Raw genomic sequence first — 14,716 nt, forward strand, 5'->3', positions numbered from 1 at the left:
TCCCTGCTCTGCAGTAGAGGGTGCCTTTGGGAGGCGCCTGTGAAGGCCTCACGGGTTGGCAGGAAGAGGTTGCCAGTCGTCTGCTTGCACCCAATTCGTGCATGTCTCTGTGCCCTGGAGCATTTCCTCCTCAGTATGAGCCTCTCTCATCTTGTCCCTTTTCCTTCTCCCCTGCAGATCTGGGTGAGGAAGACCAGTGACAGCACCAAGATGAGGATCTACCTGGGCCAGCTGCAGCGCGGGCTCTTCGTGATCCGCCGGAGGTCAGCGGCTTGACTTTCTACGGTGTTCTTCCCTTGACCCCTTTTCTGGAGCGGTTTTTGGTTTTGTTTTGTTTTCCTCTTAATAGAAAGTTTTTAACTTGGGGATTGCTCCTTGGCCATGGAAAATGGCGAACACAGTTGTGGATTCTGCAAGGCGCTGTTGTGGCCGGCCACTCCCCATCTGTGTGTCCTTCCTGATCCACCTCGACTCCTTCCAGTCGTCAGTCACCATGAGACTCTCTCACTTCTGGGAGCACTGGGAGTTGCTTTACTTCTTTTTTTCTTTGCTTATACTTTTTCTTTTTCTTTTTTTTTTTTTTTAAATTAAGCCTCCTTTGAGTTTGAAGGGACAACTCGATTAATTCTCTTTAGGTTTTCCTGCCATGAAGAGGAGTAGGAAGGGATATACTCTACAATGCGTTTTCATGTATTGAATCTGATTAGTGGATAACGTAGCTACTTTCTTTGTTGGGCCCAATTCGCTGTTTCCCCAGAAGCTCGGGGCAAAGGTCCTAGTGGAAGGAGATTAATTCTCCTGGCTCTCAGCCTTCTCGGAGAAATAAATGCCTTGTGTAACATCTGGCGTATGCCATCCATTCCATTGGCTGAAAGACAGAAAAACTTGCCTGGGAGACTACGTGTGCTGCAGTAAATGGGGTCGGGGGAGGGGCCGTTTCATATTCATGAAGTACTGACGGTACCATATTTTAAATGTTGTTTAGTGCAGTCGGTTTTATTCAGACACGTTTGTTCTAGCTCAGGCTGGAACAAGAAGTGGTCCTTTTGGAAGTTTTCACCTGTAATTCACTTCTCTCTCCTGCTCCCAAGTAGACGAGGCGGTGCCTGCCGCAGGCTGATTATCTAGGGGGTCTGTTGTAGGTGGGGAGGTGAGATGGATGGTGTCATCGTCAGTGGTCCATAGACTCTCACTCATAACTCACACTGCGCTCCTGTTGCTGTTGCCATTGTCGCACTTGGCTGTTCCGAACCCATGGAACCTAATTTGGGCACTCGCGGCCTCCCAGGCCATCTCCTGGGAGATCTGGCCCAGGTGGAGACAGGGCAGGCTGTGGCTGCCACTAAACCTGCACTCTCCCTAAAGAGTCCTGATGAAGCAGCCTTCCCTGCTCTCCCGGCTCCCTTTCCCTCGTTCCCATCATCGGAGAAATGATTCATTGGGTGACTTTTTTTTTTTTTTAATATTCTAGTTTCCACTTAAATGCTTCAAATATTTAGAGTTAGAGCAAGTGTTAGCATCTCTACGGACAATCAATAGACCTTACACAGCCTAAGAAATCGTTGTAACTAACTCCCTTGGTCTCAAGTGGTTCTCTTTGTGTTGTTTCTTGATGCACATACCCAAAAGTGAGTTGGGGAGCTGTGATGACAAGTAAATGACCTTCTCCAAAGTCCTGGCTTCAACAGAGACCAGACCTTACAGACTCAGAGTAGAGATTTGCACAGATACATTTTAGTTTTAATTTATAATCCAATTTTTCTCTCGTTTTTTTCTGGTGTTGGAGTCTCCTTTAGAGAACAGGATAAATGATGCTGTTTATCAGTTTGCCTGGGTGCTCTGTGTTTCTTCTTTGCCTCCCAGCCCCACCCCCACCCCCACCATTGTGATCTTTACAATAAGTTCGGGGCTTCACCTTTTGTTTCTTCCTCGCGGCCTTTGCTGTAAGAGAGGCTCTCTCGATGGAATTGTCCCTGTGATGTATGTAACATCTCATGATGTCAGGGAGCTCTTTGTTATCCCTTAGTGCCCTGTAATGGAAATTTATTTAGATGTATTTAGTGTGTGTTGCCATTGAAAGTGGTGGGTCTTTTGTTGCTGTTGTTTTTAAATGATTGTTTTGTCTTCCCTAACAGTACAGCAGTTTGTTTTTTGGGGGGAAGAATTGTATTGATAATCACTGGAGGTTCAGTTTGAAGCAGCAACAAGTTGCCTGGTTTTCCTGCCTTGTCTGGTGGCTCTGTTGTGCTGTCATGAAAGACACTTATTTGAAGACCGGGCACTTGAGCCTTTTCCCTTCTATGAATGTTTGAGGTCAGACTTTAGCATGGTCTCGGCCCCATCACTGCCTTCTCCTCAGTAGCCTCACAGCCCTTAAAAATCATGATCTCATGAAAATGGGGTAAACTGTGAAGTACTCTTGAGACACAGCACAGTAAATTATATTCCTAATCCCGGATGAGTTGATTTTTTATTTAGTCACTCTGCAGATGGAAGAATCAGCAGTTCAGCCCATTAGACAGGCCCCTGTGGTGACCAGGGGTGGAAAAGGCCCCTTGTTAGGAGGAAATGGAGGTCCTTTTGTGATGAGCAAAATCAACCTAGAGAGGAAAAGAAAAACAGACTTTGAGCTTCCTAGAGTAAGAGGGGCCTGGCTGTCTATTCTTACTCCAAAAGGTCTCCGTCTCTCCTTAGACCCCAGGGCACCAGATGGATCCCCAAATTTAGCCTGTTTCCTACAGGTGACATTTTGATAAAATTTGGTCCAGACAGTTTCGATCAAGAACCTGTATGTGTGTTATTTTGATCAAGAACCTATGCGTTTATTTTGTTGGAGGCATCTGCCTCAAGGATTATACGCGGTGTTTGCTTTGGATGTGTCCTTGTATTTATTTTACCTCCACTTGGAGGTTTTTATGTGCCTCCCTCAACTTCCCCCTCCCCCACAAGCCAGTGTCCTCTTGAACAGTGTCCAGATTCTGTAGCCATACCAAAGCCCAGGATGTTTTCATTCATTTGGATACCAGTATTTTTGGAAGTCTAACTACCTAATGTAAATTTTTTTTTTAAAAAAACTTCTAGCTGAGGCCAGTGTAAGATCGCAGAGGCTGGTCTGCAAATCAAGCTGCTTGTATTTGTGTGTGAGATCCTGCGTTTAGGATTCGGTGACTTTTCTAAGAGAAATGTGGGGGGTGGGGTGGGGTTGGTTGCATTTTTTTACCTAACTTTGGGGTGGAGGGAAATCCTATTTTTTACAGTATTTTTGTTTTCATTTTTCTATTAACATTTCCTCTTAGCCTTGAATTTTTACTAAATTTCCTCCTGATTTGAGAATCTTGTTTCTAATCTGGGAATTTGAAAACTCGGTACATAATGTTACACCAGTTTTTCCAAAGAGTTCAAACCACTTTGATAGCAGAACACGGCAAAAAAACGAAAAACAGCAGCCATTTCAGGCAACTGGTGGGCTTTTTATACAATAACATTGTTAACTGGTACATTAAATGTTCTGAGAGGTGAATGTAAAATGTAAAAGATAGAGGTTTTTTGTGTGTTTCTTTTTAATTACAATAAACTTTCAAAGAGAAAACCAGCATGTAGTCTGTGTTATATCCATTGACTTGATAAATGATTGAAATTTATTAGATTTTCTCTCCCAACGACCGTAGGGGAAGGAAGTTGAGGAAGAGGGAAGGCTCTACGAGACATTGGCTTGTTATGGAGAGTGCGAGGTGGAGTGGCGTCAAAGACTGACTCGGGTTTGTAAAGAGCAGTCTAGGGGTGTCGACTCTTAAAGATAGTCAGCTGTCTCCTGGTTGGATAAAAGAATCTGATTTAAAAACTGAGTAAATAAAATTGGCCTTAAATAGGAAAAACGTGAAGATAAACTGGTAGGAGGAGGAGATGTTCATCTGGTACCCTGGAGCAGTGCTGGCCCGTCTCACCAGCACCTGAAGTGTTTCTGCAGCTCCTGGGCAGTAAATGGATGAGGCCACTTGCTGCTGCAAGTGACCAGTCTGTTGTGCTTGTAACCTAGTCGTGCTTCTGTCACTCATTAGAAGGGCTGCTTCATGCTTTGAATAATGGAGGAGGGGGCAGTCAATATTTGAATAATTTTTTATTGTAACATAACATACATACGAAAAAGTGCACAAATCTTAATTGTAGAAGTTGTTTTCTCAGTGTGAACACATGCACGTAAGCAGCATCTAGACCAAGAGACAGTGTCACCAACATCCACAACACAACTGGCATCTGGACCAGGAGACAGCATCACCAGTGTCCATGTAGCTAGCACCTGGACCAGGAGACAGTGTTGCCAGTGTCCACATAACCAGCTTCTGGACCAGGAGACGGCATCACCAATGTCCACGTAACCAACACCTGGATCAGGAGACAGCGTCACCAACATCCACATAACCAGCATCTGGACTGGGAGACAGCATCACCAACATCCACATAACTGGCATCTGGACCAGGAGACAGCATCACCAACATCCACATAACCGGCATCTGGACCAGGAGACAGCATCACCAACATCCACATAACTGGCATCTGGACCGGGAGACAGCATCACCAACATCCACATAACCGGCATCTGGACCAGGAGACAGCATCATCAGTGTCCACGTAACCAACACCTGGACCAGGAGACAGCATCACCAACATCCACATAACCAGTATCTGGACCAGGAGACAACATCATCAGTGTCCACGTAACCGACACCTGGTCCGGGAGACAGTGTCACCAGTGTCCACATAACCAGGATCTGGACCAGGAGAGAGCATCACTGACAACCATGTAACCAGCATCCAGACCATGAAACAATGTCACCAATGTCCATGAGCCCCGTAGCGTTTCTTCCAGTTACCACTCCTCACTAGTGTAGCTGCTAGCCCACTGAGTTTACTCTGTTTTGATCACTTTAACATTCAAGCTCTTGAGGTCTGCGGGTCCTTCCACAGTTGTTCTGAAGGAGCCAAGTCCCTGGGGTAGCCTAGGTGTAGGCTAGCTGGCAGGCAGCGAAGGATGTGGCTAAAGAGAGGAGGTGAAAAAACAGACTCAGCTCCCGCATCTCACCCTCCTGTTTGTTACCAAGGCGAATGGGGCTTGCCCTTGACACTAATATCCGCCTTGTACTGAGTACTGCCTGTATGCCAGGCACTAGACTCAACCTTCAAAGGAGTAATCTGTAAAGAGTACTAACACCCCCAAACTTGAGGCTTTAATTCTCCTGTGAGAGCCAGAGCTCAGCTCTGTGCTTGGTCACAGGAAGTGCTCCGTAAATGTCAGTTGTTGGACAGTCTTACTGTACCAAGTGACAGGCAAAGCAAGGCAGGCTAGTTACAGTGGCTCCAGTTCCAGGCGGCGTGCCCTCCACCGGTGTCATGTCATTTAAGTTGCTTAACGGCCCTGGAAAGAATACACTGGTTTGTTGTTACCACCAATTTTCAGAGGAGAAAGCAGACCCCTTTAGTCACAGAAGATGTTCAGGCACCTCTCCAAGGTCACACATTGAGTGGCCAGGTCCAGCTCTTCTGGATTCTATCTAAGGCAGGTTTCCTAACAGCTGCCCTCTGCTGTCCTTTTCCCAACCTCCTCTGTTAAAACACATGCAGTGTTTCCACCTTTCTCCTTCAGCCTTCCCTGGAGGTTGGCTTTTATCTGCTCTCACTTCTTGGACTGGCATACTCCCAGAGCAAATTTAGAGGTCAAAACACGATTGGGTAGGGCCCTCCTCCCTGCTGGATAACTCTGGGCTTCTCCCTTGGCAGTAGAGTCAAGGAAGTCAAGTTCTTCACCAGAAAGTTACTTTCCTTTAAAAAGACATGAGCATGGCGGTTCCACAAAGGGAGGAACCATTCAGAACGTAGAGGGTCATCGGTCTCAGTAGAGCCGACTTTATCTGATAAGCCTTGGAGGAAAATGTGTCTCTGTTTTTCCAGATGACTTTCTTCCCACCTTTCCTATCTGTAAAGTCAGGAGGAAGGGTAGGAGCCAGTGAACCAGTTTCCAAAAACTTAGATGAAGAGCTGGACATCCTACCTCTTGCTGCTTCCTGGGTGTCGGTGGACCTTCCCTGTCGCGTCCTGTGGGGTCACTGCTGGCAGAGCACACCACTCCCACGTCGCCTGCTGCAGACCGCCTGCTCAGCCCCGACCAGCAAGCTGTGCCACAGTAGATCCTGAGGGGCTGCAGTCTTTGGGCAGAAGCAGGAATGGAACCAATTTCTGGTCTTTCACTAGTGTTAGAGACACCCCAAGCCACATTTTTGGTAAAGCTAAGTCCTTTTCCTGCTTTTAAAAAGAAGGCACTGGATGGAATGAACTAGAAACATGGGTACCAGTTCACTCTTTTGGGGCATAATAGCATAGCAAGAAATATATTCGCTTCAAGAACTTTAGTGTTAACCAGAATAGATACTTTTGTGAATAACTAACTCTGGTTATTAAGACAAAGAGATACGTATGTTTTAGGAAGATCGTTAGGGGAGTGAGGGACATAAGATACAGCACAGGTATCCAGATGCTAATGCCTTTACCCATTTTCTCTAATCTGCGTTTGCTCAGAATTCCCTGAAAGATAGAGATCTATAAAACAGCAGAATTTACTTTGCTGATAGGGGAAGACCAATAATGAGAGTTACAAAGGTTCTCTGCCCTGTTTCTCGAGAGCTGGAGGCTCAGTAGTCTGTGCTCTGGTTTTCTGTAGACTGGAGCCCCCATCTGTGGGCAACACCCCTCTCTCAGCCGATGGTGCGGATGGGCCAGAGGTTAAAACAGGTGATACTGCGGACCCAGGTGGAAGAGCAGTGCCCGTGGGGAGCGAGCAGGTGCTGCGTGGGGTGGGGGTGCGGCAGCCCCAGGAATGCAGGCAAGCCCCTGCAGGTGACCAAGAATCGCTTTCATTTCACCACTCAAATGAGCATTTGAGTGTTTGCTGAGATGCAGTGTGGCACTGTGGCAAGCGCAGCAGAGCAAAGGCTTTGAAATTAGTCCGGCTTTGCTGCTTAACTGTCTGTGTGACCTGGGGCAACTTAATCTCTCTGAACCTCAGTTCCTACCTCAGAGTGATTTTGAGGATTCTAATAATAACAGCACACGTACTGCTTAACTACATGCTAGACATTGTACACACGTTAACTTACTGAATCCTGTAATCCTATGAGGTAAATAGTACTATAATCCTTATTTTACAGTTGAGGAAATCAAGAAACAGATTAAGTAAGTTGCCCAAGGTCACACAGCGCGTAAATGGTGAGCCAGGGCTAAGCCCAGGCCGTCTCTGCAGAGTCCCTGCCCTCGTTCACCAGGCTGTACCGGGAGGTGTGGGTAGCGCAGGCCTGGGCGCGGGGCGTGCCCCCAGCCTGTGCAGACCACCCCTTCCCTTGCCGCTGCTGCTGCCGCCTTGGACATTAGGTGCCAAATCGGCGCCCGTTCCTGGTAAGGTAGTTTAGCGCCAGCAGACAAAAGGTGAAGCTGCAGGTTTTAGAGATCATGCTAAGTGTCAGCTCCTACATTTGGGTTGTAAACGCCCAGCAGGTTGGGTTGAGAAGGATTCTGAGGCTCAAGCTTGGGTAGAGTGAACGTCATAGGCTATCCCTGATCTAGTCTGACCGCTTCATTTTGACAATGAAAACATCTGAGGCCCAGAGATGGTAATAATTTGCCTAGGTCATATGGCCTGCCGTGGGCAGTGTGGGGCTAGAACACAGCTGGGACAGTCATTTGAATACCTGCTTGGATCAGACTATGCTGGAAAGCATAGTGGACAGGCCCCTTTATGACTTGGACAATTTGTTGTCTCAGTGGATTCGTTTTTGCCTCTGTGCCTGCAGTAGGGGTGATGGGAGTCCTGGGTTCGTCATCCTGGTTGGGCCACTCGTTAACCTTGGGCCATTTGCGTAACATCTGTGTGCTTCAGAGTCTGGGCACACTCATCCCAGCGTGGCTGGGACTCTTCTGGGTTTAGCGTGAAAAGTCCTGCACCCCAGGAACCCCGCTCAGACTCTGCCAAGCTGGGACAGTGGGTCACTCAGTTTTCTGTGGAATGAAGATGAGAATTGCCCCCTTTCCATGGAGTTGCTTTGAGGATTAACTGGTTTATTTTGGGTAAAGCACTTAGAAGTAGTTGTTTGGGCCAGAGTAACCCCTCAGTACATGTTTGTTGTTTATTGTTCTTGTTTTCATTATTATGGGAGCAGAAGGGTCCCTGCCACAGAATGGGTCCCTGGAGAGCTTCGCTCTCATCCCAGACAAGATGGGGAACCTCCACGGTCATCTGGTTACCTACAGCCCATTGTTTGGAATACTTTTTTCTTCTACTTGAAACAGTAATCATGGGCTTGAGAATGGGATAATCATTGCATTCAATTCAAGTGACGTTTATGGAGCTTCTGTTGCATGTTACATAGTGTACTGGGCTCTTTTCAGGGATTCAGAGATAAATAAAAGCATGTTCCTTCCCTCTGGGACAGCAGGGATGAGCAGCCATGGTTGTCAGTAATTCTAGTTCAGTGTAATAGGCCGTGGAGAAAGTGGGACTGGAATGCGGGCAACTGAGAAAATAATAGCACCTGACACTTATTGAGCAGATGGTTAAGCCTTCATGTGCATTATCATTCATTATTTATTGTAACCTTGTGAGGTGGTTACTGTGTGTCTACAGTTTACAGATTGGGAAGCTGAGGTTTTGAGAGGTTAAGAAACTTGCCTCAAGTTCAGCCGACTCAGTTCTAAAGCAGGTCTTGCTGACCCAGAGTCTGTATTAACGACGAACGCTTTATAATTTCTTCTGAAAGAAAATAAAATTCGAGCTTGGCCTGAAAGCTAGGCAGGCCTGGGGCAGTGTCCATGGCTAGGAACAGGAAAGCGCACAGAGGGGATGGCTTAAGCGAGAGCGCAGAGGCGGGAGAGTTTGGGACATGTCCAAAAAGTCAAGGCAGTGTGTGTTCAGCAATAAATCTGGGTGAATGAGCTTTAAACTTTAAAAATCAGTTTGCTCCCCAGCCCCGTATCTTTTTGTCCTTCCACACCTGGGGCTCACCTTCCTTTCCTTTCTGCCTCTGCCTCTCTCCTCTCCTCCCTCTCCCTGGCCCGCCCTGTTCCCTCCTCCCTCCCCCTTTGATGTCGCCAGTGCAGTGGCTCGTGGCAGTCCTGCGGTGATGCTTTCCAATTTCACACCTACATGCTCCTGAAAGTATTCGTAAACTAACTCGTATGTAAAACCAATAAAGGGCAACTGCGCACATTTCTGTTAGACAGTAATTTTGTTTGACTCCCTTTCTTCTGCTTTGATCACTCTTCTTTCTGCAAACATGGTGCTTTGACCTTCCCAGAAGTGGAAGCTTTCAGGAATCTAAGTATGGTGGAGCTCTGTATGCCTGTAAGTAGTAGGAATGAATGAGAGCTCGTGTTTACTGAGCACTTACTATGTGCCCAGACGAGTGCTGAGTGCTTTTCATACGTTGTCTTATTTAATACACTCAACAACCCCGCAAGATGTGTCTTAATGATTCCCTAATTTTACAGATGAGGAAATTGAGGCTCGAAGGAGAAATGAATGTTCGCCTCTGTACCCTCTTCATGTTTCCTTTCCCCTTTGGCTTCCCCTATCCTAACGTAGACTGCCAAAGTATAGAGGATGCTTACATGTCATCTGAGTCAACCTCCTCTGATCACACAGAGAAGGAAGGAAACAGACACCAAGAAGGGAAGGGACTTGCCTGAGATCACACAGCCGATTAATGGTAGAGCAGGAGCTAGAATTTGGGCATGGACTCAAGACTCAGGTTTGAATTTTAGCTCTGCTGCTTATAAGCTGTGTGACCTTAGGTAAGTCACGTAACCTCTCTGGGCTCCAGTTGCCTCATCCAGAAAGTGGGGATAATAGTAGCACCTCAGAAGTCTATTGTGAGGACTAAATAAGGTCATGCAAGCAGAGCAGCCAGAGCAATGACCCTCATGCTTGAAACAAGCCTTAGGTTGCTCTAGTGCTTCAGAAAATGTATCCCTCATTGCTGACTGCCCGTATTAGGGACCATTATTAATTTTAGTTGTCAGCTACCCCACCTGCTTGGGTCCCATCATGACTTGAGGCTAAGCCCACAGCAGCCTTCCAAGGGTTAGCCAACGGAAGCCAGTGGCCACAAACCGTGAAGTTCAAGGCACGCAGGTGTCTAAGCCTCTCTTCTTCACCTTATTAACGCCTCACTAGAAGAGAGTCTGTCCCTCTGCCTGTGTTGAGAAACCCACTGGACTGTGCGCCAGGGAAGAAAGGGACAGATCGTTTTTTGTTTGTTTTTCTTACAAATCCCCAAGGACTGGTATACTGTAGGCACATGTTAAATGCTTATTGAATGAATGGATGGTTGGCTGTCTGCCTCGTCATTTCTCATTGCAGCGTATTAATCTCTTTCTAAGGTCAAAGTAATGCATGTGCAGCTTAGAAAGTCAAATAGTTCTGCAAAATTCACCACAAAATACAGTAGTCCCTTGTTCTCGCCCTGATTTCCTCTCCTACAAGCAACTGTCTTGCCTCCTTTCACTGATTGTTTTGATATTTACCTTCTATCTACATCTACTTGTTACTAATGCTAGATATTTCAGTTCTGGGTATTCTTGATTAAATTCCCACTGTGGAAGTCATCCCCTTCTCCCTGAATACAGTTCTATCATAATTTTGATTAGGTCAGTATTCAGTGTTTACATTATTATGGCTGTCAACGCTAGTCAAAGCTGAGCTGGGTTGTAAACTGATTGCTTTTTCTTTCCTTGACATTGTGCCCCCCAGGAATTAATAATTACCTTGTATATTTCTCATTTTTATTGTTTGCTTGGTTTTCTATGTACTATTACAAATTCATCCTCAAAGCCCTTACCGAGTGTCTAAATCCCCCCTAAGACATTGAGAGGCACCTGGTTTCATCGCCGGAAGAGAGCTTCCTCCTGGGGACCTCTGACCTCTACTCTGGACTGGGAGCCGGGCAGCCTGGCACACAGCTGTCCCTTTGGGATTCCCCCTCACCACCATACTGGAGCTCCCCTCTCTTTACCTCGTTTGACTTTGAGTTTCTCATTTCTTGTTTCTCTTGTCTTCCTGTTTCTCTGCTTCCTCCCCCATTCGGGTAAAACAAATCTTGCAGTAGCTTACCAAGCATGATTCAGAACACTTTCCTCCTGTCTTTTACGTCATTGATGTTTTGGCTGGTATAACTACATTTTTAATTCCTAGAATTTAGGCCCATACATTTCCAGAACTGAAAAGGCCCAGTAAGTGCTTAGCATTTAACCATGTCTCAACCGGCCCCTCCTTCCCTTAACCTCTTTCTAGAGGTTCCTTATGCTGCTAATTCATTATTTTCAGGTTTCTCCATTGTCAATTTCTAGAATTCAGGGGGGTGTGTGTGTGTGTGTGTGAATTTACTTTCCAGTTTCTAAAATTTGGTTGCTTCCTCTCCAGTGTTTTTCATTCTGGAGGATTTAATTCTAACTTGGAAATCATTTTCCTTCAGGATTTTGAAGGCACTGTTGATTGCTTTCTAGTTTCCAGTGTTCCCTTGGAGAAGTCTGAAGCCATTCTGATTACTAATACTTTGATCTGACTTTTTCCTCCAGCTTTATTGTGATGTAATTGATATATGTTGCCTTGGAGAAGTCCGAAGCCATTCTGATTACTAATACTTTGATCTGACTTTTTCCTCCAGCTTTATTGTGATATAATTGATTTATTGTGTAAGTGTAAGACATACAACGTGATTTGACATACACATAGTGTGATATGATCACCACACTAAGGCTAGTTAACATATCCATACCTCATCAGTTACCATATTGTGTGTGTGTGTGTGGTGAGGACTTTTAAGATCTACTCTTTTAGCAACTTTCAAGTATACAATACAGTATTGTTCACTGTAGTCACCATGCTGTCCAATTATACCTACAGACTTACTTTATTTTATAACTGGAAGTTTGTACCACTGATCACCTTCACCCATTTCCCCTACCTGCTAGGCCTTGCCTTTGGCAACCAGCAATCTACTCTGTTTCTGTGAGTTTTTTAAAAAAAAATTTTTTTTTTGATTCTGCATATAAGTGATAACATAAAGTATTTGTCTTTCTTTGTCTGACTTATTTCATTTAGCATAATGCCATCAAGTTTTGTCCATGTTGTTGCAAATGGTAAGATTCCTTATTTTTTATGGCTAAGTAATACTCCATTTTGTATGTATACCCCATTTTCTTTATCCATGTATTCATCAGTGGACACAGGTTTTTCCCATGCTTTGGCTATTACATATACATAAATAATTCTGTAATGAACAAGGAGGTACCTCTTTGAGGTGGCAATTTCATCTCCTTTGGTTACAAACCCAGCAGTGGGACTGCTGGATCATATGGTAGTTTTCTTATTTTATTTTTTTGAGAAACCTGCATACTGTTTTCCATAGTGGCTGCACCGACTTACGTTCCCACCAACAGTGCACAAGGATTCCCTTTTCTCTATATCTTGGTCAGCACTTGTTAACTCTTGTCTGTTTTATAATAACAATTTTAAAAGGTGTGAGGTGACATCTCATTGTGGTTTTGATTTTCATTTCCCTGATGGTGAGCAATGTTGAGCAGCTTTTCACATACCTGTTGGCCATTTGTGTATCTTTCATGATCTGAGTTTTTAACATCTCTTGAAAGTGATACAATGCTTGGCATTTTGAAAGTTCATGATGGTAGGTCATTGGCATGGGCCCTTTGTGCTAAGCACTTAGTGGGGCTTTTCCAGTATTGGAAACCTAGGTCCTCAAAATCTGAGAATTAAAATATACATATACATAATATGCACACATGTACATTTCATGGATGTGGTAGTCAGCCTCCAAGATGGCCCCAATGATCCTTGTCTGCTGATAGTCATACCTGGTACAGTCCACTCTCATTACTGAACCAGGGTTGGTCTCTGTGTCCAATAGTATAGAGCAGAAGTGATGTAATTCACTTCTGAGATTGGGGTATAAAAGACTCTGTGACTTCCATTTGGTGGTGCTTGCTCTTTCTCCTGGATCACTTGCTTTGGGGGAAGCCAGCTACCACGTGAAGCAGCCCTGGGGGGAGGCCCATGTAGCAGAAAACTGAGACCTCCTGCCAACAGTCAGCTAGCCGCTGACGCTTCTGCCAATAGCCACGTGAGTGAGTCACTTTGGAAAAAAAAATAAATAATCCTCCTTCCCCAGTCCAGCCTTCAGATGAGACAGCAGCCCTTGCTGACAGCTTGACTGCAACCTCGTGGGAGACCCTGAGCCAGAACTACCCCACTAAGCTGCTCCCAGATTCTTGATCCTCAGAAACTGGGTAAGAGAATAAATATTTGTTGTAAGTTTCTGTGTGTTGGGGTAATTTTTTTTATGAAGCAATAGATACATAATATAATGGATGATTTCCTCCCATTTTTTTCCTGTTTTTTTCATTCAGGGATTCCTATTACTTGGATAGTAGACTTCCTATAACAGTCTTTTTATTTTCACTTCTTTCTTATTTCTCTGTTTTGCTTTCTGTTCTGGGAGGTTTCCTTAACTTTATTTTCTAAAGTTTCTATTGAGTTTAACTTTTGCTCTTTCATTAAAACGAATTTTTTTTTCTACGAGCTATTTTTATTTTCTGATTTTTCATCCTCTTTTCTTTTTAAAATGTAGTACCTGGTTCTGGAGTCCTTTAGTCCAGAGACCTTTAGTTTTATTTTCTCTAGAGAAGAAATCTCTAGTCTCTTGCCAGGTTGGAATCTTGGCAATCTTGTGACATGAAGTAGGGAAACAGATCTGGAGAACTGACAGCTTCTTAAACTGAATTTCATCCAGTCCTGCTGCCTTCGCCTTCATGTCTAGATGCACCTTCCTTTCTGTTGAGGTGCTGCTAATCCATGATTCTTCACTTTCTCCACTGCTGGCTTAAGATTTTGTTATATTTCTTTTTTCATCTATATTCAGCTTCGACACCTTGGTTTTCCCCTCACCTACTCTCTCTCCATTCTGGTGGGTTTAAACCGTAAAAAGAAGACAAAACAAAAAGTGAAACATTTTTATAGTTGTTTTAGTGGGATTTCATGGAAAAGAGAAAGAAAATATGTATCTTTAACCTCAACCCTACATGCCCCTACCTGACCCCTGCATCTCTCTCTGGGACCTTCTGTGACTCACTGAGCCTCTTGCTCATCAAAACAATGAGGAAGACATTGGTATTTCATAGTCACTGTGGTTCTGAGGTCACAGTCTATGAATCACTGCAGTGGGAACATTAACAGGTCATTTCCAAATAATCAGTACATTCATACTTAACTGCAGAGCTGCTGTGTGTGCCTGAGGACACGTCAGTGGCCTATAACTACAGACTTTGACTTAATGAGCTGCGTGTCAAGATTTAAGAGGAGGAATTTACATACGCGCACCTTGGAGGTCCAAGTATGTGTATGTAACGCAGTGCCTGTGGGTTTATATGCATATACATACACATACACACGTCTCAAACGTGAGCCAAACAAAACCCACCTTTGGACTGTGGATGAAATGAGAAGCGTGAAACATGTTTAGCCCAAAGTATGTTTAAATATTCATGTCGTCTTCAAAGCAAAGCTGTTGGGAAAATAGCCACCCAGAACACAGCTGTGATAGTACAGTGAGGCATCTTGAAAATCACAGAGTCTCGTGCTGGGCTGAGAAGAATATTCAG

At 44.8% G+C, this 14,716-nt stretch overlaps 1 protein-coding gene across 4 annotated transcripts in view; it reads left to right on the forward strand.

Moving 5' to 3' along the window:
- Nucleotides 1-13,373, forward strand: part of SUDS3 (SDS3 homolog, SIN3A corepressor complex component) — a 42,048-nt gene extending 28,675 nt beyond the window's left edge. The window contains exons 12-13 of one of the 4 annotated variants that reach the window (XM_072953544.1): nt 178-263; nt 13,228-13,373. In XM_072953544.1, coding sequence (XP_072809645.1) covers nt 178-263; nt 13,228-13,243 — 102 coding nt within the window. In that variant the 3' untranslated portion in view covers nt 13,244-13,373. Of the gene's footprint in view, nt 1-177; nt 3,593-4,182; nt 4,217-13,227 lie in introns of those variants that run through there. The other 3 variants (XM_072953542.1, XM_072953543.1, XM_072953545.1) reach the window with 3 other exon arrangements.
- Nucleotides 13,374-14,716: the final 1,343 nt, after the last annotated feature.

This window comes from Vicugna pacos, chromosome 32, assembly GCF_048564905.1.
Source record: "Vicugna pacos chromosome 32, VicPac4, whole genome shotgun sequence".
Lineage (NCBI taxonomy): Eukaryota > Metazoa > Chordata > Mammalia > Artiodactyla > Camelidae > Vicugna > Vicugna pacos.